General features: G+C 48.3%; 1 protein-coding gene across 1 annotated transcript in view; it reads right to left on the bottom strand.

Moving 5' to 3' along the window:
• Window positions 1-25253, bottom strand: part of lig1 (ligase I, DNA, ATP-dependent) — a 39865-nt gene extending 14612 nt beyond the window's left edge. Inside the window, exons 1-17 of the mRNA XM_056596027.1 lie at window positions 25056-25253; window positions 24546-24611; window positions 23872-24094; window positions 17626-17779; window positions 15027-15224; window positions 12251-12763; window positions 11812-11959; window positions 9376-9462; window positions 8109-8165; window positions 6962-7020; window positions 6062-6175; window positions 5632-5798; window positions 5074-5150; window positions 4325-4416; window positions 2955-3054; window positions 2743-2828; window positions 1182-1297 (exon numbers count right to left, since the gene is read on the bottom strand). Coding sequence (XP_056452002.1) covers window positions 1182-1297; window positions 2743-2828; window positions 2955-3054; window positions 4325-4416; window positions 5074-5150; window positions 5632-5798; window positions 6062-6175; window positions 6962-7020; window positions 8109-8165; window positions 9376-9462; window positions 11812-11959; window positions 12251-12763; window positions 15027-15224; window positions 17626-17779; window positions 23872-24094; window positions 24546-24611; window positions 25056-25072 — 2274 coding nt within the window. The 5' untranslated portion in view covers window positions 25073-25253. The remainder of the gene's footprint in view (window positions 1-1181; window positions 1298-2742; window positions 2829-2954; window positions 3055-4324; window positions 4417-5073; window positions 5151-5631; window positions 5799-6061; window positions 6176-6961; window positions 7021-8108; window positions 8166-9375; window positions 9463-11811; window positions 11960-12250; window positions 12764-15026; window positions 15225-17625; window positions 17780-23871; window positions 24095-24545; window positions 24612-25055) is intronic.
• Window positions 25254-26100: the final 847 nt, after the last annotated feature.

Below are 26100 nucleotides of genomic sequence, written 5' to 3'. Positions count from 1 at the left end.
GCATTAGGCCCAATTATGGGCAAGTGAGGGACATTTCCTTCCATTTTTAGACCCGCAGTTTGTTGCCTGAATAACACACGCACACACAGATGTAAGCACACACACACACACACACACAGAGATGAAGCACACACACACACACACACACCTGCCCACACCACGTCCATTTCCTAGCCGTTCGAAGGTCGTCAATCAAAACAAACGGCAACACTTTCAATTGCACGTGAAAACACACACACACACACACACACACACACACACACACACACACACACACACACACACACACACACACACACACACACACACACACACACACACACACACACACACACACACACACACACACAGTGTGGCAGTAATGTAAAAAATACCAGCAACACACTGAGGACGGTTTAATTAAGCAGCGAGCCACGAGGCCCCCTGCTGGCCGCGTGGAGTCATGACTACTGCAGTGAGGACCACAGGGAGTCAGAAAAGTACGTCACCCTTCTTCGCTCAAACCCCCCCTCCCTTCCTACGTGCTGTGTCTCTGTCACACCCTCAGTGCCTCCCTCCTCCCTCACAACAACCTCACCACATGCATTACCCCCTCTCTCTCTCTCTCTCTCTCTCCCCTCCCCCCCCCTTCAATTCATTTCAGTTCAAAGACACCTAATTGGCATGACTGTAGCAGAATTAACAACAACGCCAGAGGGGATTCAGTCTACCGGCGCTGTATTGACCGCCCTCTCTCCCTCTGTCCACAACTGTCCTTCTCTTTGTTGCTTTAATTCCTCCTTCCCTTCCACTCTTCTCTCACTAAAGGCAGGCAGGCAGACACCACACACACACACACACACACACACACACTAGGAGAGGCAGCCTGCTCTAACCTCAACAGCCTGAAGCGAACGCAGAGCTTTTACCAGCTCTTGGAGGAAGAGACGTGCGTCAGTGAGCACGCACATGCACACGCACACACACAGCAGAAGCTTAAGTGAGCATTTATACAGCAGAAGAGGCATACACACACAAATGCATCCAAACACACACACACACACATAGCCCAAAGGCCAATGCATACAAAATTCAGCAGGCATATGTTGGGTGAGAAGCCAAAAATAAAAAAGAATATGATGAGAAAAACAAAGTCTCGCCAACGTCCGTCTGTGCACACACACACACCCACACCCACACACCTGAGCACGCTCGCCGTCGTATTTGTACTCGCAGGTGAAGGCCGCCTCATCGAACCTCTTCATGACCTCTCCGACCCCCTTGGTGGGGTGGGCCAGCATGGGCCTCAGGGGTACACCTGGAGGGGGGGGCACAGCCACAGAAGACCCCGGCCTTACGGTCACAACACAGACAGGCAGCAGCTCAGCAGCGCAGAATATTACACATCTCCAACCAGGAGGCCTTGGCCCGGGAGATAATGCATCTTTCATGACCAGCACACGGTTAAGAAAATGGTTTCGGTCGTGTGCCAAGTGACAAAGGAACAAAATAACAGCGACGACAAAATTGTTTTTAGCTTTAAATCGGGACAAACTGCTTTTGTGTGCGTGAGCGGCAAAAGAAGGCACCTGTGTGTGTGTGTGTGTGTGTGTGTGTGTGTGTGTGTGTGTGTGTGTGTGTGTGTGTGTGTGTGTGTGTGTGTGTGTGTGTACACACAGGGCTTTTCTGGGTTTCTCTGATGCATTGGCATTTAAAAATACAGTTTTTCCGCAGAAACTGTACATTTTGTTGGCCAACTTTACGGCAGGACTCGAATGTCCGGAACTCATTCATATCCAATCTTTAATAACTTTTTATTGAAATATAAGGGTCACCCCGGGCCTCGCAAAAAAAACAAACGGATATGAAGATGAACTAGACACAGAAGATACTAAAAACTTTATTGGCTATGGGGATGACGCTAATGAAATCACATTTCTTCCCGTGGAAGGGTGACAGGTCACGGCTGCCCCCCCCCAGGTGCGCTGTTGGCTGGTTTAGCAAAGGGACGACAGGGAAGCAACGGCAAGCAGCCAAATACGTATAGTCAGTTGAACTAGGCCCGTTGATCACTCCTCTTGTGCTGAAGAAAATGACAGCAGCTTCCCCAGAACCAACGTGCGACCTACGATTTGAGCGTAGACCGGCAGCAGCCAGGCTAGCTCACTGCGACACAGCTACCACAAGATTGCCGCGTTTGATTCTAAACCATTTTCTTTGCAGACCCAGGCGATATTCTTTATTCTTTAGACCTCCCCCAGGCTATTCTGTTCAGCAACGCGTCTATTAAAAAGAGAAGAAGGCAGGATATAATAAAGAACGTATGGATACATATTTGAGTGGTCATAAAGCGGTGTGGCTCAGAGCGTGCTAGCTGACCGGTAGGACCTAAGATGTTCCTCCTGCTTGTCGATACGTGATGCAGAGGAGCTGTGCTTTGTCACAACAGGGCTTGGAATGGACTATTCAAACCCATTTCTTCGATGCAGGCATTTGGAATAATTGCCCGTGTTCCGTTTCCCCAGGGCCTGTGTGCATATAACAGGTGCTATCCCAGCTAACAATAAAAACCGGTATAACGAGGAGTCAATCCCTTTTGTCATTCCTTCTTTAATTGGAGGGTAAATGGATTTGCGCTCCCTCCCACTTTGAATTCACAATTCAACTCCATTGTGTCGCAATTGGTCAGCGTACCCGTGGGCTAAGCCTGCAGTGATTGGCCAGCGTACCAGGTATCAGCCTGCAGTGATTGGCCAGCCCTACCTGGGGTAAGCTTGCAGTGTTTTGGCAGCTCGTCGATCCCCTCCTTGAGCAGCACTGGCAGAATGACATCATAATTGGGCATCTCGCTGAGGAAGAAAAAGGAGACCGGGATTAGGGCCCACGTTATCAAAAAAGAGAGATGTACGAGGATGAAACTCCAACAATAGTAAAAAAATGAACTAAAAAGTCCACCTAAAGCGTGTGCTAGTTACCAGTAGGTCTGCTTCAGGATGAGACTCTTCTCCTCCAGCCATGTCCTGCGGCTCTCTGTGCTCATTCCCTTGCCGGCGTCGAGTACAGCGGGCGGGTAATCTGCCGTCGTCATCGACGGGGAGGGAGAATGCATTCAGAAACACAATTAACATCTCCTAATAAGAACCAGAGTCTCCATGGCAACACGGTCGCGTCATCAACGCGACGACCGCTTCTGCTACCGAGCTCCGCGCTGTGTAACCGTCGGTGGGGCCGTCGTGCACAACGAGGACCCGTTTTTTAGGGTCCGGCCGGTGGTCCCGAGGTTAACGCGTGTGCGGTATTCGTGCTTGTTGATTGATGCGCCGTGTGGCGCTCGTTAGGGGTAGCCGTTCCACGTTCCGTCCGTTTTAACGGGATGAATTAATTAGCGTTGGATCCAACGATGATAAACCGGTCGGTTTTACCTCGATTAAGAAGGCCCACCTGGCCTGAATAAAAAAGGATAATAGGATAATGCATTTTTTTGTTTTAAACGCCTCTTTGGCTTTTAATGTGCTCCTGCTTCACCTGGTTAAATAATTTGAGATGGGGGAGGGGGAGGGGGGGGGGGGGCTCGGTAGTAGCCGCCGCCACGCAGCTTTTTTAATGGGAACACGTCGTTAATTAACCCACCTGCTTAAATAAACGGACGAAAAAGAAGAGGAGAGAAAAAAAAGAAAAAGAGAAACATTTCCCCGACAAGACCGCGGATCAATGTAAATTTTCCGGCGGAGTCTGTGGTCTGGCTGACCCTAATTAAAGCGCCGCGCTGTCTGTGAGTAAGATCCGCATGCTAATTAATCAGCGCTAGGGCTCATTGTGTGGCGGCGGCGGCGGCGGCCGAGGCTAACCTCCTCTGTGTTCGCCTGCTCTGGTTTCAGACGCTCCCCGACTGAAGGGGGGGGAAGGGACGACTCGTGGGGGGGGGGTGGGGTGGGGGTGGGGGGTGTGATGGGCCGACCCAGGCTGTTTAGCATTCCAGGGTAACAACAACAGCCCGACACACACACACACACACACACACACACACACACACACACACACACACACACACACACACACACACACACACACACACACACACACACACACACACACACACACACACACACACACACACACACACACACACACTCTTAGGAACACAGCGTCGCGGGGTGCAGCCGGGTGCACCCCGCGACGCTCTGGCCGCTGATTACCATGATCGCCAAAACCTCCACATCGGCCCGCCGCACAAACGCTTCTGGGAATAGCGGCGCACTCGAAGGGAGAGCGTCCGCGACGGGGACCCCACCCTCGGGGGGTGTGTATTGGGGGGCACGGGGGGGGAGGAGGGGCGGGGGCTGACCTTGGCCGGGGGGCGTCAGGCACACGGCCTGGTTGAGGGCGGCCAGGACACTCTGCTCCGCCAGCCCGATACGCAGCTTCCCCCCCAGGGACCTAGACACACACACACACACACACACACACAACCCCCCCAAACACACACACACACACACACACACACACACACAGGAAGGTGTGAGCGTGCACACATACACACAAGCCACAAGCAGTGGCCAACACTGACGTTTCTAAAACTAACTGGTACCCATGACAACGCCCGTGTGCTTGAGCAGTGGGCAGGCTCGGGAACAGACGTGAGAGGTGGAAGGCATTAGGTTCACAGCGGACTCCTCGCGGGAGAGTGTGTGGTCGGCACGTCAAGAGCAAACCCAAGATCTACTGGCATGTTGGAGCACACGTGTGTTTGAAAGTGTACGCTTGGAGACGCAGTGGAGCAAGGGAGTCTGTGTGTGTGAGTGTCTGTTGGCATTTGTGTGTGTGTGTGTAGGTGTGTGTCCCTGTGTGTCTGTGCGTGTGTGTGGGGTTGTGTGTGTGTGTGTGTTTGTTTGCCTGTTTATCTGTGTGTGTAGGTCTGTTTATCTGTCTGTGTTTGGGGGGGGTTGTGTGCGTGTGTGTCGGGGTGTGTGTGCGTGTGACTGTGTGAGTCTGTGTGCGTGTCTCTCGGTCTCTGTGTGCGTGTGTATATGTGTAGGTTTGTGTGTGTGTGGGGTCGTGTGTGTGTGTGTGTCTTTGCGAGCGCGTGTGTGTTACCTGACTATGTAGCGGGCTTCTGAGAAGCGGCACGCCACAAAGAGGCCTTTGATGATGTCGATTTTCTTATTCATGGCCTGCGGTCGCCGGGCGGAAATTGAGATTTAAAAGAAGTGGGGGGAGAGAGAGAAAGAGAGAGCGAGAAAAAGAGCGAGAGCGAGAGAGAGTGAGAGTGAGAGTGAGAGTGAGAGTGAGAGTGAGAGAGAGAGAGAGAGAGAGAGAGAGAGAATAGGAGAATGCACAGCGTGAGTGTCTGTGTGCCACACCGGCAAGAACAGATTTTCACGTTCAACAGAGTTCAAATAAATTAGCGACAAAAAAAACAAACAGGCGAGGAATATACATTCCGTGACATCCCGGAGGGAGTTACACAAGCAAACATGCCCCCCCCCCTCCCCGCCACACTACTGGGCACATTCTGTCAGACTGCCGGCTCTACTTCCACCGGAGTAAATTGCCTATCAAGCCGTTACTTCCTCCACCAACCGCATCCCAAACATAAACAAAAAACTCCCAACGGGAACTTCAAAATGAAACCCATTTCCTGCTGGTACCCACCGAGTTCCCGCTCATGCTGGCGATCTCCTTCAGCTTGGCGAACACCCCCCCCGCCGTGAGACTGGCGGGCTGGAACATGGTGCGCTGGTTGCTACGGGAACTCTCCGCCACAAGGCCGAGGTCGCCCTTCTCCTGCGCCTCCGCCTTGATCTTGTCCAACTGTCGCCCTGGCAACAACAAAACCAGACCCCCGAGATTGGGTAAACGTCGCGGGCGGGCCCGGCGCGGTGTGAGCGGGGGAGGGGAGCGGTGATTGGCGATTAAGGCCGGGTGTGTCATAGTGTGTGAGGGTTTGTTTTTTGCATGTCGTTTTCGTTCAGTCACTCTCATCGTCTCTCTCTCTCGCGCTCAATACTATGAGAGTGACTGAACGAATGAATGAGGCGTGTCGGCTTATTGGTACGGCTATATGCAGGTGTGTGTGTATTACCAGTTGCCTGGGCAACGGCTTTCATCAGGACCGTGTCGCCCACCCCTAGCTCTATGCCCAGGTAGGCGGGGCCAAGCTGATTCAGGCACAGGTACACGCAGCACAGCAGGTCATCTGGAACAACACATACACATTAGCACACACACACACACACACACACACACACACACACACACACACACACACACACACACACACACACACACACACACACACACACACACACACACACACACACACACACACACACACACACACACACTCACACAGTTTCCCTCCTTCAATCCTGTGCCTGACCAAGGTAATCAAACTCTGAAGGACACAAAATAAGGAATCTAATAATACACATAATACATGTGTTTGAAATCGTTCCCTATCACGGATATAGCGCACTAGATCGGGTGCTCGCTATGTTGTAGAGGTGTTCGAAGTGGTTTACATACGATGTTCCCTACAAATGACTCCTGTGTACCACAACGCAATGCGGTCATGTTTTCGAAATGTTAAGCGTAGGGTCCGAATTCTCGTTTGATCGTTCCCTACATAGCGCACTATATCATAAACACTATATAGGGAATAGAGATTGAATAGGGAATAGGGAACGATTTTGAACACTAATGTATGCACGATGCATCACGCCAGAAAGTGAGCAGTGCACCTTTCAGAGAACGTGGTCAAAACATGTCAAGTTCCCTCCTGAACCGAGCCGCCGGGCGTTCATCTCAGCCAATCAGGACGCTGCTCTGGTCCAAGGGGGACACGGGGGGTACTTCTCCACCATATTACCCTGAATAACGACTTCCCAACGGTAGGGGCGGCAGCTCTATCTATTCATTTAGGTCTCCTTTTTATGACTTGGGAGTGGAGGGGTGGGGAGGGGGGGTGGGGGGGTCTCCTTACCTGGGGAGAGGAGCATCACGGAGCGCAGCAGGTTGGACAGCGTCTCAATGTTCCTCAGCCTGAGAGAGAGAGCGGAGGGGGGGGGGGAGAGAGCGGGGGGGGGGAGAGAGGAGGGGGGGAGAGAGAGCGAGAGCGAGGGAGAGAGGGCGAGAGAGAGGAGGAAGAGAGAGAGAGATAACTACACCATAATGCCGTGTATCCTCACACATTTCATTTTCCTTGACAACCCTAATTAAAAGGCCCCAAACCTCACTGTGATATTATAATCCTAGCCAGGAACTTTGCACTATTTTTAGAGATGTGTTCTAGTTTTTTTTTTTTTAGACCTTTCAATTTGCATCATACTCTTGAATCTTTTGTGTGTATTGCAACATCAATGTCTGTTTTGCCAATTTAGTGAGAGGGGGCGACACAGAGCGAGAGCAGGAACCGATCGGATCACTTACAGAGAGAGAGAGAGCGACAGAGAGAGCGACAGACAGAGAGAGAGAGCGAGACAGAGACACAGAGACACAGAGAGAGATAGAGAGACAGAGAGCGAGCGAGAGAGAGAGAGAGACTATGGAAGGGCCGGCTAACTTTGTTGTGAAGCCATCATGGTGGAAGGAGAGGAGTAAGTGCAGGGGCAGGGGGGAGATGGGGGGGGGGGGGGGGAGTGGGGAGGGCGGGTTGTGGTGTGGGAGAGGAAATGAGATTTGTCTGGAGGAGCATGCGGGCAGACGGGAAACCCGAGCCGCTTCAAAGTGTGTTTGGCGAGTTCGTTTTCGGACACACTGTATATTAGACATATGTATCTGTATACATATCCCCGTCTCAATTAGTGGGGTGGGCTGGGTGAGTGGGGGGGGGGGGGGGGGGGTAACACAAGAGGCTACGGTTCCTCCTCTGATCCCCTTTGAAGTAATTGGGTTTGCATCGCCATGACGCCTCGTTAATGCGGCATGGCCTTCTGACCCCCCCGTGAGGCCCCCGCCTGCACTTAAAGAACGCCGGGAGCAACGCCAAACGCACAAATGGACCCCGCAGAGAGGAGGATTACATTACACTCCGACCCATGACCCCGAGAGAACAAATAGAAGAAGTACAGGAAGAGAGGGGAACTTCTTCTTTGTTCGATTCAACTTTCACCTCCTCCGCTTCCACTTACCGGCCGGAGTCCTCTTCGATCCTCTCGAACGTCCGCGCCACCGCCAAGTACGGCACCCTGAGCGAGAAGGGATGAAGAGAGGGGAAAAGGCGTGGCGTTAACGCTCGGAGTGATGAAAAGGAAAACGTTCTTTGTTTTGGAATAAATACAAGTTCATGCCGCCCATCGCTGTTTCAAACAGGGTGGCTTCACATCCTGCCCTCATCCCTGGATTGCACTGGACGCCGTGCAAGGTTGTATTAAAGTACACTATCTAGGATACAAGTAAAGGAGGAACCCGGGCATGGATTGTGTACCGGAAGAGCATGAGCACGACGTGCACGGGTCCCATGAGCGAGACGCTGGTGTTGGACGTCTTCCCTGTGACCGCTCATCTGCCCAAACAGCCTGCATTGTCTCGAGCGTTTCTATTGGACGGTTCTGATGAACAACGACAACCGCTATGCATCATGGGATATGGTGCGGATATAACCGTGCTTCAGTACTTATTCGATGGTGCGTTATGACCCCAAAGGGCCCTCGCATCGGGCACCAGTGGACCGGTGTGAACAGTAGAAGGAAGAGTTTGCATGGTTCTCTATAAACTTTACATTTGTAACTCGTTCAGATGCATCAACCCCAACGGGCAACAACGGAGCTACAACAAAACTAGACACTCCACCACTATGTCACCCGTACAAAGTGAACAGTGAATGTTCCTCTGGCTAAACAAACGGGAGCGATAGGGAGATGAATCGTGTCGTCGGGGAAAGCAGAGATTCCTCCGCTCCTTTAGGAGCGGAGGGGCAACGCCAGCCAGCAGAACGACGACAGCAGAGACAATTAACCTAGGTTAATTAGATTTGCTTTGTTTCTACTCTTAGTCTCGGCGCCTTAGGCCTGGGCTCTCCCTTATTGGGACTATCAAGAGGAAGACGAAACGAGGACTGCATCTCTTTCCAACGTGTTGACTATATCGGGGTTTAAAGAGGTTCCTTTCATCCCATTAGCTTTGTTCCTTTCATACATAAACATTTCCATGCGTTCTGCAGAATTTACAGTTGAATAATTGACTCCGCAAAACTTGGAATGGACTTGGAATGGGTATCGAGTTAGGAAAGTGGTAATGGTGCATCCCGGGTTTCCCTGAAACTGAAGCCCTATCGAACAACCTTTTACCCCGGCTCCCATCGACATCTCTTCAACCCGCGTCGGGTTACTCCTTAAGAGGATCTCCCGCGGCGGAAGGTGAAGGTGGGTGCAACGACACGGTGTGGGTGCGGCTTACTTCTGGCCCCGCCCCCAGCAGGCGTGGTCTATCGGGTGGTAGTTGGGCCTGGACGGGTCAAAGTCTTTCTGCCCTGGAGTCACGTCACTGAGGAGAGAAAACGACAAAGTGCAACGTGAAATCGCTGGTGCAACCGAGAGGAGCTGAGTACGCGCATCTTCCAGAGGGAGAGGAATAACAGAGAGAGGAAGGCTCTTGAAGAGGGGCGAAGTCAGAACCACCGAGTGACTTTGCGAAACAGCAGCGCAGGCAGAGCCCTCTGATTCATCAGCAGACTGATAATATCCGCCAATAAACGGGAAAAACATCATTAAGTCGCAGCACTGCCTTTCCCCTCTGCAACTTGCGTGAGTTTATGTGCATGCACTGGAGCGCGGAAGTTAAATGAGGTGAGTGTGTCGGAGAAGGACGCACTGAAAGCGTGCCGGGATACCTTCAAGGTGCTCTTTCAGCCAAGCAAACAAAATATTTTATGTCATGCAATCTGCTACATTGGTGTACGAGCCGCGCTTTTACGAGTCGACGGCATTCCACCAATAAGCCTTCGCTTCCCAAAGTATCTTTGATTTTTAAAAAAGCGGTGTCGTTACTTACAAGGGAAATATCATAAAAGGTTGAGTCTTTCGTGTTGCTTCCAGTTATACATTCTAATGTCAAGACAAACCGAAGTCGACTAAATGTGGAATACCACTTTGTGAAGGAGATTTCTGTTATTGTTTTGAACTTGAAGATGGTGTGTTCAGACTGAAAAGCGTCTATAAGGAGGAATTATTCTCGTCTCTTCTGCACGGGACTTGGGTCTATTTGAGTTTAGGTGGGGGGGGTGTTTTTATCTTCAGCTGAGCTGGTAGCTCGCTTGTGACTGCTTAATATTCATATATACACCTTCTGCATTTGTCAGGCAATGTTCTCAAAAAAACACAGGTTTATATAGCATCAGCTCCGTAAGCGACGTTCCTCAGTGTTTTGTAGGTGGAAACTAGCATCAGCCAAAGGCCTACTCACTCCTGAATGTTGTTTACTGTATGCTGTTCAATTCGGGAGGGAGGGAAAGTACGAAAGATGATGCTGGAGTACTGTGATCACAAGCCAAGGAATACAAAGAAGATACCATTAAAGAATATCAGGTTTGGACCTCTTACAACGGGAGACACGTCTGCCTCAATATGATAAAAATCTTTACAACATCAACCCTTTTCTGAACACCGCACCACCCATTTAGGCACGAACACGGAATCAAAATCAAAACCATCAGTTACAATCCATGTAGCCGTCCAGAACAATCGGCCGAATTATTGTTCAGCGTTATCAACTCCTTATCGGAGCCTAGAGTGCTACAACAAAATTGATTTATCCCAGCTTGAAAAAGGTGTGAAAATTGAACCGAGGTGAAATTGCCGAGAAGTATGGCAGGAGCACGCGGATGAAAGAAGAGACTGGCTTCCAGCCAAGGTTGCGTTCAATATTTTTGAAAAACTCCCGTCTGATGACCGTATTAGTGGTGTAGGCCTACACTCGGGAGGCCTCCAGGTTTAACCTGCTGGAAGCCCCCCGGTGGCCTGCTGTTGACCTCCTGCTACTGAACGGGTGATGAAGGGGGGCCTTCTCGTTGCCTCCTGTCACACTTGAACAACACGAGGTGCAACAAGTGCCTTAGTGTAGATTGTATTAATCATCCGCCAGCGCCATGGAAAATCAATGGGGGTCTGCGGAAGAAGAACAGGGCCGACGTTGGTGGGGGGGGATAGCGAGATCGAAAGAGCAAACATGGAATTGCATTCATCACTTGGCGACATCACTGAACCCGTGACATGACGGGGAATGGGGTCATGGCTGTGCTGGAGTCGAGGTAGCGCTCGCTTTGCTGACTCGTGGACGGGTGGGAGAGAAATATGATTTGACTGTGTGGGGGGGGGGGGGGGGGGGGGCTTTATACAGGACCGGGGAGTGGAAATGTCATGTCAGCAGGTCGTCATCAAAAACGGTTCAGGTTTATTATACCGGGTATGGATTGGATTTGGCTGTGGAAAAATGAATACAACATTCTTTTTTGAGGGGGTTGTTTTTTTTTTTGCAAACGTGTGAATATTAAATTACAATTATGGTGAATGTTGTGAAGATGGAAAATCCTTCCGAGGATCCGTCCACGAGGTTCTGTTACGGCGCTACAACATTTCAGTCTCATTCACAAAGACTATTTCGACGTGTTCATCTGCTTCATTACTCTCCATCTCCCTGCGCCTGATCAACCCAACACGATATCGTCCCAATTTGAATGATTGATGAAACATACGGTGCGTGCCCTTCCTGGCCTGCGCACCTGTGCAAAATATCAGGAGTATAGAGAGACAGACGGACGGACGGAGCGACTTAGTGGAAACCAGACATGGTTTGGTGTCAGGGATCAGACGGACTAATAAAGGCGCGCGCTTTTACCCTTTCTTATCTTTGACATCGTCCACTGAGGCCTTCTCTGGCTCTTTCTTCTTCACACCCGCCACCTCCCCCTTTTCTCCCTCACTCGTCTCCTCCAGCTTCTCCACCTTCTCCACCTTCTCCACCTTGACCGCCGCTTTCCTGGGTGCTGCGGGGAAACATCAAACGGAAAGAAAAATAAACATAATACCAAAAATGCTGTTGTGTTGCTGGTGCGTGTCGGTGTGTGTAAGGGTGTGAGCGCCATCTGTTCTAAAGTGTAGCCTGATTCTGGACACGGACACGCGCGCATAAAACGGACTCACACACACACACACACACACACACACACACACACACACAACTGTTTGTCCACACAAACAAACACAGACTCACACACACATGCAGTGTGTCCAGATGTGTGCACCCGTGCAGGAAAATGCTAATTCCGCTGGCTCACCAAAGAAACTGCTGATGGCGGCTTTCTTGGCCAAGTCCTTATCTGCTCCCTGTTCTTTCGCCTCCTTACGCTCCTTGGCGGCTTGAGTCCGTGGGCTCTTGGCGCTGTCCTTTTCAGCCCGTCGCTCTTCCTCCTCCTCCTCCTCCCCCTCTTCCTCGCTCTTCTTCCGCGCTGTCGTCTTCTTAGTCTTCGTCTTCTTCTGCTGCCTGGTGTCGGCGGGCCCTTTCTCCTCTCCGGCCCTCTTTTCATCCTTCGCTCCCTTTGCCTTTTTCTTCTCTTTCTTCCCCTCCTCCTCCTCCTCCTCCTCCTCCTCCTCTTCATCCTCCTGTCGCTGCTCGCTCTCCTCCTTCTTCACCTCCGCTCCTTTCCTCCCTTCAGCCGCCAGCTCACCCTTTTCTCCCGCGCCGTCCCGCGCTGCTGCCACATCCGTCTCAGTCGCTGCCTCCTCCTCCTCCTCCTCCGTCTTTTCTTCCTCGGCGGCGGCCTGTACCTCCATCGCCTCATCACCTTTTCCTGCTCGGCGACGGGGCCGGGATGGGGGCCGGGGTGGGGGTGGGGGGGGGGGGGGGAGACATTGTAAAAAAGAGAAGAAAAAGCACGAGGACGATAAATGCCAGGAGCCTCACAAAAAGGGCAGCATTGAGGGGCTCTGCCTTTCTCTGCGCCCGTTTCAGGCGGACAGTGAAAGCGAGGGGATGTTGCATAAAGATCGCTTTGCCGGGTAACCGCTGGGCCTTCACTCGTTAAATGCATCTTGTCGTTTTCTAAGGGGGGGGGGGGGGGGGCAAGCGGGGGCCGCTGCGGATCAAGAGGGCCGTGTGGGCGGGGAGGAGGGGGCGAAACAAATAAAAGTGCAGGCGCTGAGAATTTGGGCTTTTACAGCTTGGTCAACGAAGTATGGACATCACACACACACACACACACACACACACACACACACACACACACACACACACACACACACACACACACACACACACACACACACACACACACACACACACACACACACACACACACACACACACACACACACACACACACACACACAATTTAGTCCTGTCCAGAAATAATAAATGGGGCTTAATAAAAAAAATACAACGTGGGGATGGGGGGGGAAGAGCTTGAGTTAATTAAGCAGCATGTCATCATGCAATATATGTATGTATGTTTATGGTAATTTGTTAATTTGACTTAATTAAATTCGGAAATTTGCATACATTTACATTCACGTTAGCATTTGCGAAAACACAAAGTATTTTAATAAAATAACGAGGGTGCATTTGTTATGTCCATAAATCAGCCTATTTTTTTAATTTATTTTCAATATAGATTGCCGTGATTCCACAAAAACAACCGTTGGAGGAGAGTCCCGGCTCAGAACGAATACGAACGTCAAGATAAAAATAAGAATTAAACAATATCCGACATCGATACTATCCGATCCGAATTCTGGCCCCAATATGGACAATATATAACAAAATATGCAAATCACAAAGGCTGCGTTAAAAAATACATAAAAACTATATTATATGATATATATATATTAGAGCTGTCAGTTAAACGCGTTATTAACGGCGTTAACGCAAACCAATTTTAACGGCGTTAAAAAAATTATCACGCGATTAACGCAAATATTTTATTTACAAAAAAAAAAAAAAAACTTTTTTTTTTTTTTTTTTCTTTGGCTCAAAACAAAGAAGCAGTAGCCTGACTGCTATGTTCAAATGACATTTGTTCAAAGCAGTCGTTTAATTGCACTATAGGCTCTTTTTTTGTATCGTCCTGTTTTGATCAGTATATGCCAATGTTGTTATCAATAAAAAATCATTTGCACAAGACAAGCCGATGCACTTCACCATGTTGATAAGAGAATTAAAATGAGAAGAATTATGGGACAAAAAAATCAAGGGATATTTAGCATAGAAAAAGAATTTGCGATTAATCGCGATTAATCGTGAGTTAACTATGACATTAATGCGATTAATCACGATTAAATATTTTAATCGCTTGACAGCTCTAATATATATTTTTGGGGGGATTTGTTACCGTCACTGACTGGAGATCAGTATGATTTATAGACCTTTTTCTTTCACAATTCAAAAGTTAAATAAAGATGTGATGATATCAATTCATCTCACCACATCGGCCTGGCCTAAAGGAAAGCCGTTTAGATGTTGACTGCTTCAAAAGTTGTGTTATACTAGGTGCGTTTCCATCCCCCTAATTTAATGCGAACTTTGAAGTATCGAATCAGTAAACGGTGATGGAAACACCAAAATTCGCATCAAAATCCTCTAATTCGCAAAAAAGTTTATCCGCTTGCTTGAGGTGGTTTTAGAGAAATGCGAAACAGAGTAAATTCGCAAAATGGGAGATGGAAAGACACTTTTCGAAACAGCTGTGACGCAGCGAACTTTGATCCCACAGGACTGACAGTCTTTCCGATTTGCGCATAACGACCGGCCATAGCAACCCTGCCGACATCAACGTGTATCGTCATCACCCGATTCCGCTGCAACCACTTGATGGGAACGCACCTAATTCGAATTACTTTTTTGCGAACTTTCTAAAGATTCGCATCACATTTGAGATGGAAACGCACCTACTGTGCGTCATACTATAGAATGTTTTATTGCTTTTTTACTGAATAATACAAAACATAAGGAACTTAATAAATAAGAAAAAAACAAATCCAATATTAAACGGCGCTACTGGTCTCAATAATCCGATCCGCTCATTTCCCCGAAATCGTTCGGCCCTACTGGTCACGTACCGCCGGTGCCCGAGGAGGGGCTCTCCACCCGGGGCCTCTTGCTGGGCTGGCTGAGGGGCCCCTCGCTGCTGCGCTCCTTCTGCTCCTCCGGGGCCCCCGGTACCGGGACCACCACCGCCGCCGCCGCCGCCGCCGCGTCGTGGCCCCCCAGAGGGCTGCTGCTCTCGTTCAGCTTCCGCTTCGGGAACATCTTCCTCGCTAGACACACACACACACACACACACACACACAGGCACACACAAACACACACGTTAATTAATAGCGGACATTAATTAAAAAGGTGCTGTAAGTACGATTTGAGATTTGCAATTAGAACAGAGCCTGATTTTGAGGCTGGCTGACAAAAAACAGTCACACGTGTGCACACAGGTGCAGTGGTGCACACACCTGTGCTTGGCCGGCAAGCCGACTTCCCCGAACCAATCTGATAAGGGATGCCGTGATTGGTCAGAAAAGAGCCGGGAGCGGCCTTGGATCTCAACGAGCTGATAGGGACTCGAGCGCAGTCGACTCATCTCCCCGATAGCAGCCGACAGAGTGTCACTTCTAATAAATGACACGCAAAGAACATCAACTGCAACCGGCGGCGCCGTTCAAATGACAGAAGAGCAGGGACGGGGGTATGCACCGATTGGGTTGCAATTTGGTTAATGATCAGGGAACTGGGAGGAATCTGCAGCGCTCGGTAATACGTATTGAGGATGGCCCGAGTGACGCAATCTACACTGGCATTTACCTCGCACGGTCCAACAGGCGGGGACACGCTTAATTCCCGGCTCCTCATAATTATTGAATCCAATGGCTGCTTTACAACTGAACAAATTAAGGGATTACGACGCAAAAGGTGTAGGGGTGTGTGTGTGTGTGTGTGTGTGTGTGTGTGTGTGTGTGTGTGTGTGTGTGTGTGTGTGTGTGTGTGTGTGTGTGTGGAAACGTATCGGTCGCATATAGTGGGGAGTGCTGTAATTAAAAATAGGCACGACTCCTTGCACAAGTAGGGCAAGAGAAAGGAGAGGGAGAGAGAGACAAGAGGGAGAGACAGACAGAGAGACAGAGAGAACTGCGTAACCAGGAGCTACTTTGCTAATGAATACACAGCCCAAAGGCGCTGATGTAACGTCCATCATTATTGTGTGCGTTGCTGGTGCACAGCGGCAGCTTTGCACTCCTTACCGATGTGTGTAGTGGCACACGTGCACGCGCACGCAGACGCCTACACACGCACGCAAACAGGCGCAGACACAGGCACACAAGTGAAGGATTTAAGTAAACAGATAGGTTAATTAGAACAATAGAGATTAGGCTCATCCCATGGAACTAAACCGTATCTCACGTCCACACGCCAACGTTGTGGAAGGCTATTCATCACGATTTAGTGCAACGCGGTTCGTGGGTTCCTCCCTGTGACACCGTGGTGCTGTTGTTGTTGTTGTTGTTGTTACCCGGGCCGGTATAAATACATGTTGATATGAAAGGCAGCATTCCCTGCTGACTGCGTCCTGGAGTCATTAAGTTCACGCAGCGACACTCGGTGAAACGTTATGAAATGAGGGGGTAGAGGAACATTTCATCCGATCAATCACAAGCCCCGGCGATGCCATTTAATCTGGTAAAACAATATCCCTACACATCTCCAACGACGCGAAGTGGACGCCTAATTCGAGTTAAATTCAATTTAGCGCCTTGTCTTAGTGGGGCAACGCGCAGCGCGGTGTTATTAAGCGATACCCGTGTTGTGCGCGGCAACATTATAGTAAACGGAGGTCTGGCATCCCCCCCCCCCCCCCCCCCCCCCCCCCGCAGAGTCGGCGGGGGGGGGGGGGGGGGGGGGGGGGGTGTGACTAGATTAGACGCATTTCCTCAAACCAGGTAAATAAAATGTGTGCATAAAAAAATGAAGAGAGGAACCAAACAGACCCGCCATGGGGCCGGACGCTAAGCCCAGCGGCACAGCGGACGCTGTGAATAATGGATGGATCCGGTGCCGTCCGGTTCACCGGTTCAACGCGGGGGCCGCTGGACGGCAATTACAAAAATATATATCCAGTATGGGTAGAGAGGCGGTGGGGTGCGCCCATCCAAAGGTAAATCCACAGGTGCTAGACAGTAGTATTGGATAGAAGAAGAAAGGAGGGCCTGCACACTGTTGCACGCTCCAGAGGTGGATTTATTAACAGGCAACGTTTGGATCTAGAGAGGGGAGAGGTACCACGATAGAGAGACGGACAGAAAGAAAGAAAGACAGAAAGAGACAGTCTAGACAGACAAAGATAGAAAAAGAAAGACAGAGGGACAGAAAAAGAAAGACAGAGAGACAGACAGACAGACAGACAGACAGACAGAAAAAGACAGACAGAAAAAGAAAGACAGACAGAAAAAGAAAGGACAGAAAACGAAGGACAGATAGAAAAAGAAAGACGGACAGACAAACGGAAAAAGAAAGACAGACAGAAAAAGAAAGACAGACAGACAGAAGCAGACAGACAGAAAAAGAAAGAACAACAGAAAAAGACAGACGGACAAGACACAGACAGACAGACGTGAAGGAACTTGGAACAGTGCGACAGAGACCTCGCAGCGCGTCACAAGGGTCACCCACCGGTTTTGCGCTTGGGGATCCCAGAGGGGGAGATGGAGGTGGGGGTACCCGGGGTACCCGAGGAGGCGGGGGTTGCCGGGGTGACGGGAGTGGAGGGGGTGGTGGGGGCCGGTGATGGAGAGAGCGGGGTGGGCACTGCCTTGAAAGCCTCCTCCTAGACAGGGGGGGGAAGGGAAAGAGTTCTGAGTTAAGGAGTTCACCCACCAATGCATCCCTTAAATCACAAAGTACATCACGGCTGGTTTAGGGAGAAGGCTATAAATAGGATTAGTACCAAAGGAGTTTCCTTTATTCATGAAATAAAACTCTTCCGTGGAGCGCAGTGAAGGGGGTAGTACATTGTTAACGTCCACTGGGACAGTCAACGGTTTATATTATATAAAGTGTATGTATGGTTTCAACTCCTAAAAACTCTCTTGGAAAGTGTTCTCGACGCTATCCAAAACAAACAAGAGCAGCCCGTCACAGGAAGAAGAAAACCCGACAAACGTCTCCCGGGCAATTAGGGAGCAGCGCTTGGTTGTTAATGCACATTGCAGCTTCTGCCGCTTGTTTTCTTCATGCGAAGAATGAAGCAATCGGATGAACAAACCCACAGCCCAGACACCTCGTCTGTCTCTCTCGCTCTCTCTCTCTCACCTCTAGCCTCAGCACAGCGGGCCTCGTCGCGTAAACAGACGGTGTCAGCGCCGGGGTTGCCAGTCTAGACATTAACACTGTTTTCTCCTCTTTATTTTTTATTAAAAAAAAAAGAATAAAAAAAAAGGGTACACAGGGTTATGAGAGCCTAAGATCTCTGACCAAAGCTGACAGGAAGGGCCAACGGTCAAACTGTTTCATAGCGATCTCATTATAAGCAGCTTGGGTCGTTTCTCAGTCAGATGTTTTGCAGGCAGGAGCACCCGTCTTCACCCCCCCCCCCCCCCCCCCACACCGTGAGATGGTTCTTCTGTTCTTCTTCCATCAGTTTTGGATTAGAGAGACTCACGTGAGAACGGATGATACCGAGGAGGTGAAATAGCGGCTGGCCTCAGGCGATTAGTCGGAAGAAAGACGGGAAAGTCTGAGGCGTGGAAACTTTCCAGATTCTCTCTTTTTCTTTTCAACACTTTCGCAACGTGCATAATGAGAATAATGAACAGTGGGGTCTTGTACGATGCAAAAGTTGCGACAGTCTGTTGAAATACAACAGCAAAGAGACTGAATAAATTCATTGCTGCGAAAAAGCAAAGACCTATATATTTGAGAGTGCATAATAAACCGGTTAAAACGTGTCTATCCTCCTATGTTGCATACATATATATCGGGGTGGATTTTTTTATGCATTTTATTTTTTATTCCATTAATCATTTATTTATGCCTTTTCTCCAAAGCAGTTTTCTTAAATAAAGAACTGTGAAAACTAGAAAGACTCCAGTTCTTACCCAAATAAGCCATCGCAGGCTATAGGATTTAACGAGGAGAAAATGTTATTCTTTTCCTGTACACGGTTGAATTCGAGGGGAGGACTCTCTATCGTGCTTTGGCCTTGTCGCACCTCAACTTTTTAAGCCTGAGTAATGTTCTAGAGGGAGTGATTTTTTTATGAACAAATCATAAAAAAAGGCCAAACATAAAACGGTTTATGGTAATTCTGGGCTGCGTGAGCAGGACATCACAGCCTAATAACGTAATTTGACTGTGTTCGTAAAAGTGATTTGTAAACGGGGATCTGTGCTGTTCTAAACGTGATTTGCTGTGGGCGCCACATCGCGCCGGCCACACCTGGCTAGCTGGAGAAATATCAGCCTAGTAAACTCTGGATTAATGGGTTGGACTTTTGTTGACTGCACACTCATTCTTGATAAATTATCGTAGGGAACTGTTCAGTAAAAGGTCGCACCTGACAGGTTCACCTGAATGGAACAGAATGGAAAGTTAACACGCGTGTTTCCTATGTGTGGTAGATGTCCTGTGACAATTAACATCATGACAGATGAACTGATTGAACTACTGTCAAGGCCGGCCTAAATGGTTATTGGATGGAAGGAATTTCATGAAAACATTATTGACTTGGTGTGTCACGTGCAGAATGTTATATTCACGCAAATTACCTTTTCAAATTCTATTTTTGACCCATAAAACAAAGAAATATGGCTTACGTCGCATTTGCAATAAAAAAGGTTGGCCTTAGAAAACCACACGAGCCTGCTGCCGTAACGGTTCTACCTACGTGAAGAAGAAGCAGGTTACAGAAGGATTACAGAGGTTTACAGAAGACACCAGAAGCTGTACTGTTCGCATCCTGTTGAAAGTGTGCACGTAGAAGATGGCTTTTTAAAAAGAAAAGTAGTTTTCAAACCGACAGCAGAGCAGTGGGGCTACTGCTGGGCCCCGGAAACATCCGGTTATTCCACCGCCCGAATCCGAACATGGAAGATGCACTTTTTAACGATTCGGAACAGCAGGGAACCTTCGTGGAGGATGTAATTCTGAGGTCGGACAAGATGGAGTCAGACATCAAAGGGCTCAAGGCAGCGCGAGTGGAGTCTGCTCGTGGATGAATGTAAACAGGCAGGAAATAACTCTGTTGGGCTAATCCGCAGACAAGGAGAGCATTTTTTTTGGAATATCCACAAGAATGTTATCCACAGGAGGTAACAACACATCTCAACAACAATTTTTCCATGGCTTTTCAATACTTGGATTCTGATGATGTGAAAGGTAAGTCAATTTACTGTTCTGCTGCAAAGGCTTCATTTAATAAAAAGAAAGATGCTCTCTCCCTCTCTCTAGCATCCTGCGAGAGCTAATACGAGACTGTACAGAGGATTTACAGGATGAGCCAAAGAGATCATCTGGAAAATAGGATGGCAGGGCCAGACGAGTAAAAGGAAGAGAAGAGTATGGAACCCAAACATAATAATCCCGTCGTCCTCAGGCTTTTTCCCAATTCTATGATTTCAGTCGTATCGTTTCAGTTGTCCCCGTGAATGGCAGCTGCCCATGGCCAGAACTAGTGTTCCTCTTCCATTTAGAAGAACACCACCCTGGATATGATGTCTGAAGAGGAGGACGCTATCTTGGATGAAAGGCCACTAGGGCTTTGACTCCAAACTTCGTTATTCGAATATAATTAGAATATCAAAAAATAAATAAGAATTTCAACGAATATTAGGCAGCCCTTAATGATCGAACCGGTTATGGGCAGGCCAAGAGGCAGAGACGTCGGAGAACCCGACGCAGTCTATTCATAATGTTGTAATGACCACGGAAGAGGCAGTGAATGAAGTATTGATTAGACAGCGATTTATTAGAAACCTAATAAACCGTTGGGACACGCAAGACCGGTAACCATAGCAACGCCGGTAAACAAACCTCGCGAAGCCCAATCCAGGTCTTACTGAAGGCGTTTAATGGTCCAAATATCATTAATAAATATTAGAATATATTAGAATATTAATAAACAGACAAACTTCGAATATGATTTTTGGGCAAAAGTCAAAGCCCTAAAGGCCAGTATGGGTCCCGCAGCCAAGAGTAGGATGTTTGGTTCTAAAATATAGAAAGAAATCAGACCCCAACGCGGCAGGCTCAGTCTGCCCCTCTGCCCCCTGTCACCCACCACTCACAGGGTATCTGCAGGTTTCAGCAAGCCTAAAACACGCGATGGTGGGGGTTGGCAACAGACGCGAGCCAACTTTGGAAACGGTCGTCTTCCAGCCAACTGTCCTTGAAATTGCACCAACCCATTGTCGCAGACTATCTAGCAAGCACGCAGATAATCGTTTATATATGCAGCTAGCAAGAAAGAAGCCTCTACATGTCCTTCCTGAAAAGTCCCACGAGAAAAAAAAATAAAACAGTCCTGCCCCGACCAATTTAAGACCTTGCGTTACAGTATTTAAGACCAGCATATGACATTTGTAACGAATTTAAGATTTTTTAAGGCCTTCAATTTAGAAACATGAATTTAAGACTTTAAGACTTTTTAAGGATGCACGGACACCCTGCACTCAACTCGAACCTCTTGCATCCACTGTTGTTTGGCCCACCTTATTGTACATATCCTGCATTGTGTTATTGTGGTGTACTGAGCTGAGCTGCATGAAGTGCAGCAAGTCAATCGCCTAGTGCATGTTTTGTACCTCTGTGAATAAAGGGGATTCAGATTCTGAACACAAAACAACCCAGATAAAGGCAATATTATTATATTAGTGATTATATGTAATTAATAATAAATCAGGGGCAACAAGACATTGGGCCAACAAATCAAGGCACGTCTTTAGTCCAATGGAAAGAAAACCTTTGAGAAGGGGGAAAATACAATTGTTACCTTGCAAACACCCCCAGGGGATTATTCACCATGGTAACTTGAGGCCCAAGGTGTGAAATGCAAATGTTCCCTTGCACGCAGACAGCAGGCGTGGGCTCAAAACCTGGTACATATACAGTGGCGAATGCAGTCAGACTGAAATCACGCGGTGCGCTTCATAAACCATTTTTAATTAGGCCGTATGATTATATGAATTAACGAATCATAACAAATTAAGCAGTTGGGAACTCGTTTCGTTCGCTGCGTGAGTGGCGATATGTCCGCAGAATGCACTGCTTGTTGTATTTTATGGCTCTTTATTCCCACAATTTGAGAGGCGTCTTCTCGCTCCGAACAGCAACAAGGCTGCCCGCTTTGTGGGGGCGGGCTCGCTTTGGCCCGACATCAGAGACGACCCGACTCGGATCACGGCTCGACACGTTTAAACCGGTATATGCCACGCGTATCAGTGTCCCTGATTGGACAGAAGTGCCGGTGCAAAAATGCCACGGGGGTATTCCAGTCCGAGTTAGGGCTCAGTCATGGTTCCACGTCGACGCAATGCGCTGACCACGCCGAGGCGTCGACGCAGTCGTGAACCTCTTTGGGTTCTGCGTCGGGCTTTAGTGAGTGGACCAATCACAGCCCTCGCCTCGACGCAAGGGTACAATTTTTGGAAGGCGCACGTCAGGCCCTCGCGGCAGGCGCAAGGACGTAAGGGGTCCGTAAACACCCCTGAGTTGCGTCGAAGTAGAACCATAACTAAAGCTTCAACCGTGGACAAACTCCCGGACACATAGGTCCGGGTTAGAAATACAATGTTATTCATGTTACATTGTTATTGTACAAAGTCTGACAGAATTTACACCTATGGTAGTACTTTTCCGTTCGAATTGTACTTTTCCGTTCTAATTCACTATTCTGTCTGTTCTAGTGTGTTTCGGGTACTGGACTGGATGCCTGGACTCTCCTCATGGATAACCGGCCAGAACCCCATCACCATTTTAATATGATGTGCATGTATTTACCTGTATGTCAATGATGGCACCCATTGCACTCCTGACCATCCCTGGAAGAAGGGATCCCCTACTATGCGTTTCTTCTCAAGATTTCTTCCTTGCTGATTTCAAGGGAGTTTTTTCTTGCCCGTGTGGGGGCATGGGTAAAGGGGGGTGTCACAAATATTTGGCCAGTTAAGCCCTTTGAGACTGTAATGGTGATTAAGGGCTATACAAATAAAATTGAATTGAATTGAATAGGTTTATCGGTGGACTATCTGGGAGTATACTGGATAAAACCTGTCTGGATAAACCTCTTTCCACGCAGTGAAAGCTCATCTACTGTGACGTGCGTACCTGGCATTCACTTACCAGCAAGAGACATTACGGAATATGTTATGCCCCTTCATGTATACACTTCATATTCAATGAATCCTGTGCATATTTGTCTTTAAAAAGGTGACATATTATACCACCAGGTGTGAGTGTGATTAGCAGTTACAAGCCGCTTTGAAAATCTGCCTCTTCTGACATCATAGGTGGGCGTGTCAACCTAGCTGTATGACGGATAGATGAGCAACATTTGCTACAGTCCACTGGGTAGGCTGGTAGACTGATCTATCCAGCATACATCTAGGTGGACACGCTTGTGATGTCAGAAGAGTTAGATTTAAAAAACGGCTTGTAACGGCTAACCACACTCACACCTGGGAGGTCACACATGTCACCTTTAAGTTACATTCTCAAAGATGTTGATGTAAGTCCCTATCACCTGTAACAAAACGTTGATTGAGCCTAGGGCCCAGTGATAAAACCCCTTCTATTGGAATGCATTTGAAAATTAAAACACAAAGAGGAATATCAAGTTTGAACTATGAAAGAAAGAGTGCATTGTGGACGACTACACTGTATGTTCTAACAGAGCCTTAAATCAGCAATGCCATGCGTCCTTACCTTCTCCTCTTTGGGTGGGGCTTTGTCTTTGGGCGGGGCTTTCTCCTTGGGCGGGGCTTTCTCCTTGGGCAGGGCCTTCTCCTTGGGAGGTGCCTGCTCTTTCACTACGGGCGTGTCATCGTCATCACTGTCCAAGAGTTGACGGCTGCGCTTGACCACCTTCTTGACCGGGGAATCGGTTTCCTTGACCCCATTCTGTGCCTTGAGAGGGCTTTTGACCGGCCTGGGGTCGGAACAAAAGAACCGTTTAAAACTCAAACAAGAGCAGAAACATGTCTGAAGAACGTGTTGCTATGGGTGACTATATGACCAAATGTGCACAGATGTGTAGAAAAAAATGTGTTGGACTTTATTATTAAATCCTAAAATATCAGCAATTGTTACATTGTCATAATGTATAATATTTTTTAAAATTTGGAATGTGGAATCTTTTGTTATTCTTTAAAAAATCTATTTTTGTCTTGGGTTCCTGTTATTTGGGATCCTCTATTATTAACTTAGAAATGTCAGGACCGTTTCCAAATCGTCATGCATCGCTAACGGAGTTGTCACAAGACAAAACTTCATATACTGTTGTGCTCCTTACAACAAGACATCAACAAAGAGAACTCGTTCGACAACTCTGTTTACTTTCAACTCAGGCCAACGACCAGGGAGGAACATTCATGACTTACTCTTTAACAGGTTCTTCACGCTTCTTCTTAATATCCTTCTCCTTGCCCTTGGGTTGGAAGAAGGAACTGGCGTGGAGGATGGAAGGAGACGAGCCACCAAACACAAGCACAATAAGAGTATGTGATCATCAGGCCATGATGGTGGACATGTATAAGCCAAACTTGAGACAAATTCTAAGAGAAATTACGATAAAGTGTTTCTGAAGGAGTGTACCCTTAGACCTCCATTTCTCAAATTCTAACATAACCGTGAGTTAAAATTGTAGTTGTTTTCTACAGGGGCTGACTTTACATATTCAAAACTTTTCCGTGTGCGTCACAGATGGCTGTGAAGGCTAGTTTACATCTGCAGTCCCTGGTCAGGTCATGCATTATAATAGCTAATATGTTATCCTACATTAGCAAGCCTCTTCACCAAACCGAACAATACACGTATGCAGATTCAGCTTTGGCTAGTGCTAGTTCCTTACTGGCTACATCTTACAATTATGCTATGACTAATATACTCACGCGATGCTTCGCTGCATGTTGCCTTTGAGCTATTAGTGGCTATAAGATTCGATTTAGAATAGTTAAATTCAAGGTCCCATAGACAGCAAGTGAATTATTCCGGTGGCTCTGAGTTAATAGGAAGAAAGATAATATATTCCGCGCCAAAAGTACGACTTGTTTTCTCCCGGGAAAAACCTAGCCGGTGTGATAAATATGATGAAGGACCGGCACTACTGCCGCCTGCTGTGTTGGGGTGGTAATGACTGATGAAAAACGAGTTGGTCCTGATGCTGAGAGATATTTGTGTCCCCATTCCCATAAATGTTTGATCGTGTATTTGTGAATGCATAATATATTGAAACGTTTTTATCTCCATAAACCTTGGAACTGAGAGAGAAGACAAGACAAACAGCTGAATAATTCAAGTTGAGAGAACAGCTTTATTTACCCAAACCCAAGTGCATGTTGTTAATTGTTTACAAGTGCAATTCCCTGTTACATAATGAAAAAGCTATTGGTCTATAAAGATAAACGTTCTCCTCAACATTCCTATACAACTCTTAAATGAGAAATACAATGTTATGTTATATTATTTATAGGGGAGAAAGTAACACTGTACAAACATCCTAAGAAGAAAATAAAAGTGGACGCTTCATATCTTAAAGAGGAGGCCACTGTTAATGGAGTCGTTCGGAATCGCCGTCCCATTATCTCACAATCATCCCCTCATAATAATATGAATAATCTCCTGGTTTTAATCATTTCTCGGCTCTTCTCCCTAAGCACTTGTTCCGAGCCTCGCTCTCCTTCCCTCCGCTGGCGAAGCTCCTCGGATCCCATCCCGGGAGGCTCTTGGCAGGCCAGCCGCCGCCCGGCGACAGAAAGTCGTCGCGAACCGTTGCCGCGGCGCCCAGGGGCAGACGTAGATCTCTCACGAGGTGGGCACACGGGAGAGGCGGGGCCGACTGCGGGGAGGCGTGGCCTTGGAGGGCACGGGCAAACGGGATTGGCTTAGGCAGGCAGTAAGGGTGGAAGAAGGGGTGCGCCATTGGCTGAAGGCCTG

Source organism: Gadus chalcogrammus, chromosome 8, assembly GCF_026213295.1.
Source record: "Gadus chalcogrammus isolate NIFS_2021 chromosome 8, NIFS_Gcha_1.0, whole genome shotgun sequence".
Classification (NCBI taxonomy): domain Eukaryota; kingdom Metazoa; phylum Chordata; class Actinopteri; order Gadiformes; family Gadidae; genus Gadus; species Gadus chalcogrammus.
Note: the sequence above shows the minus strand (reverse complement) of the source record. Positions and strands in the feature narration are given on the sequence as shown.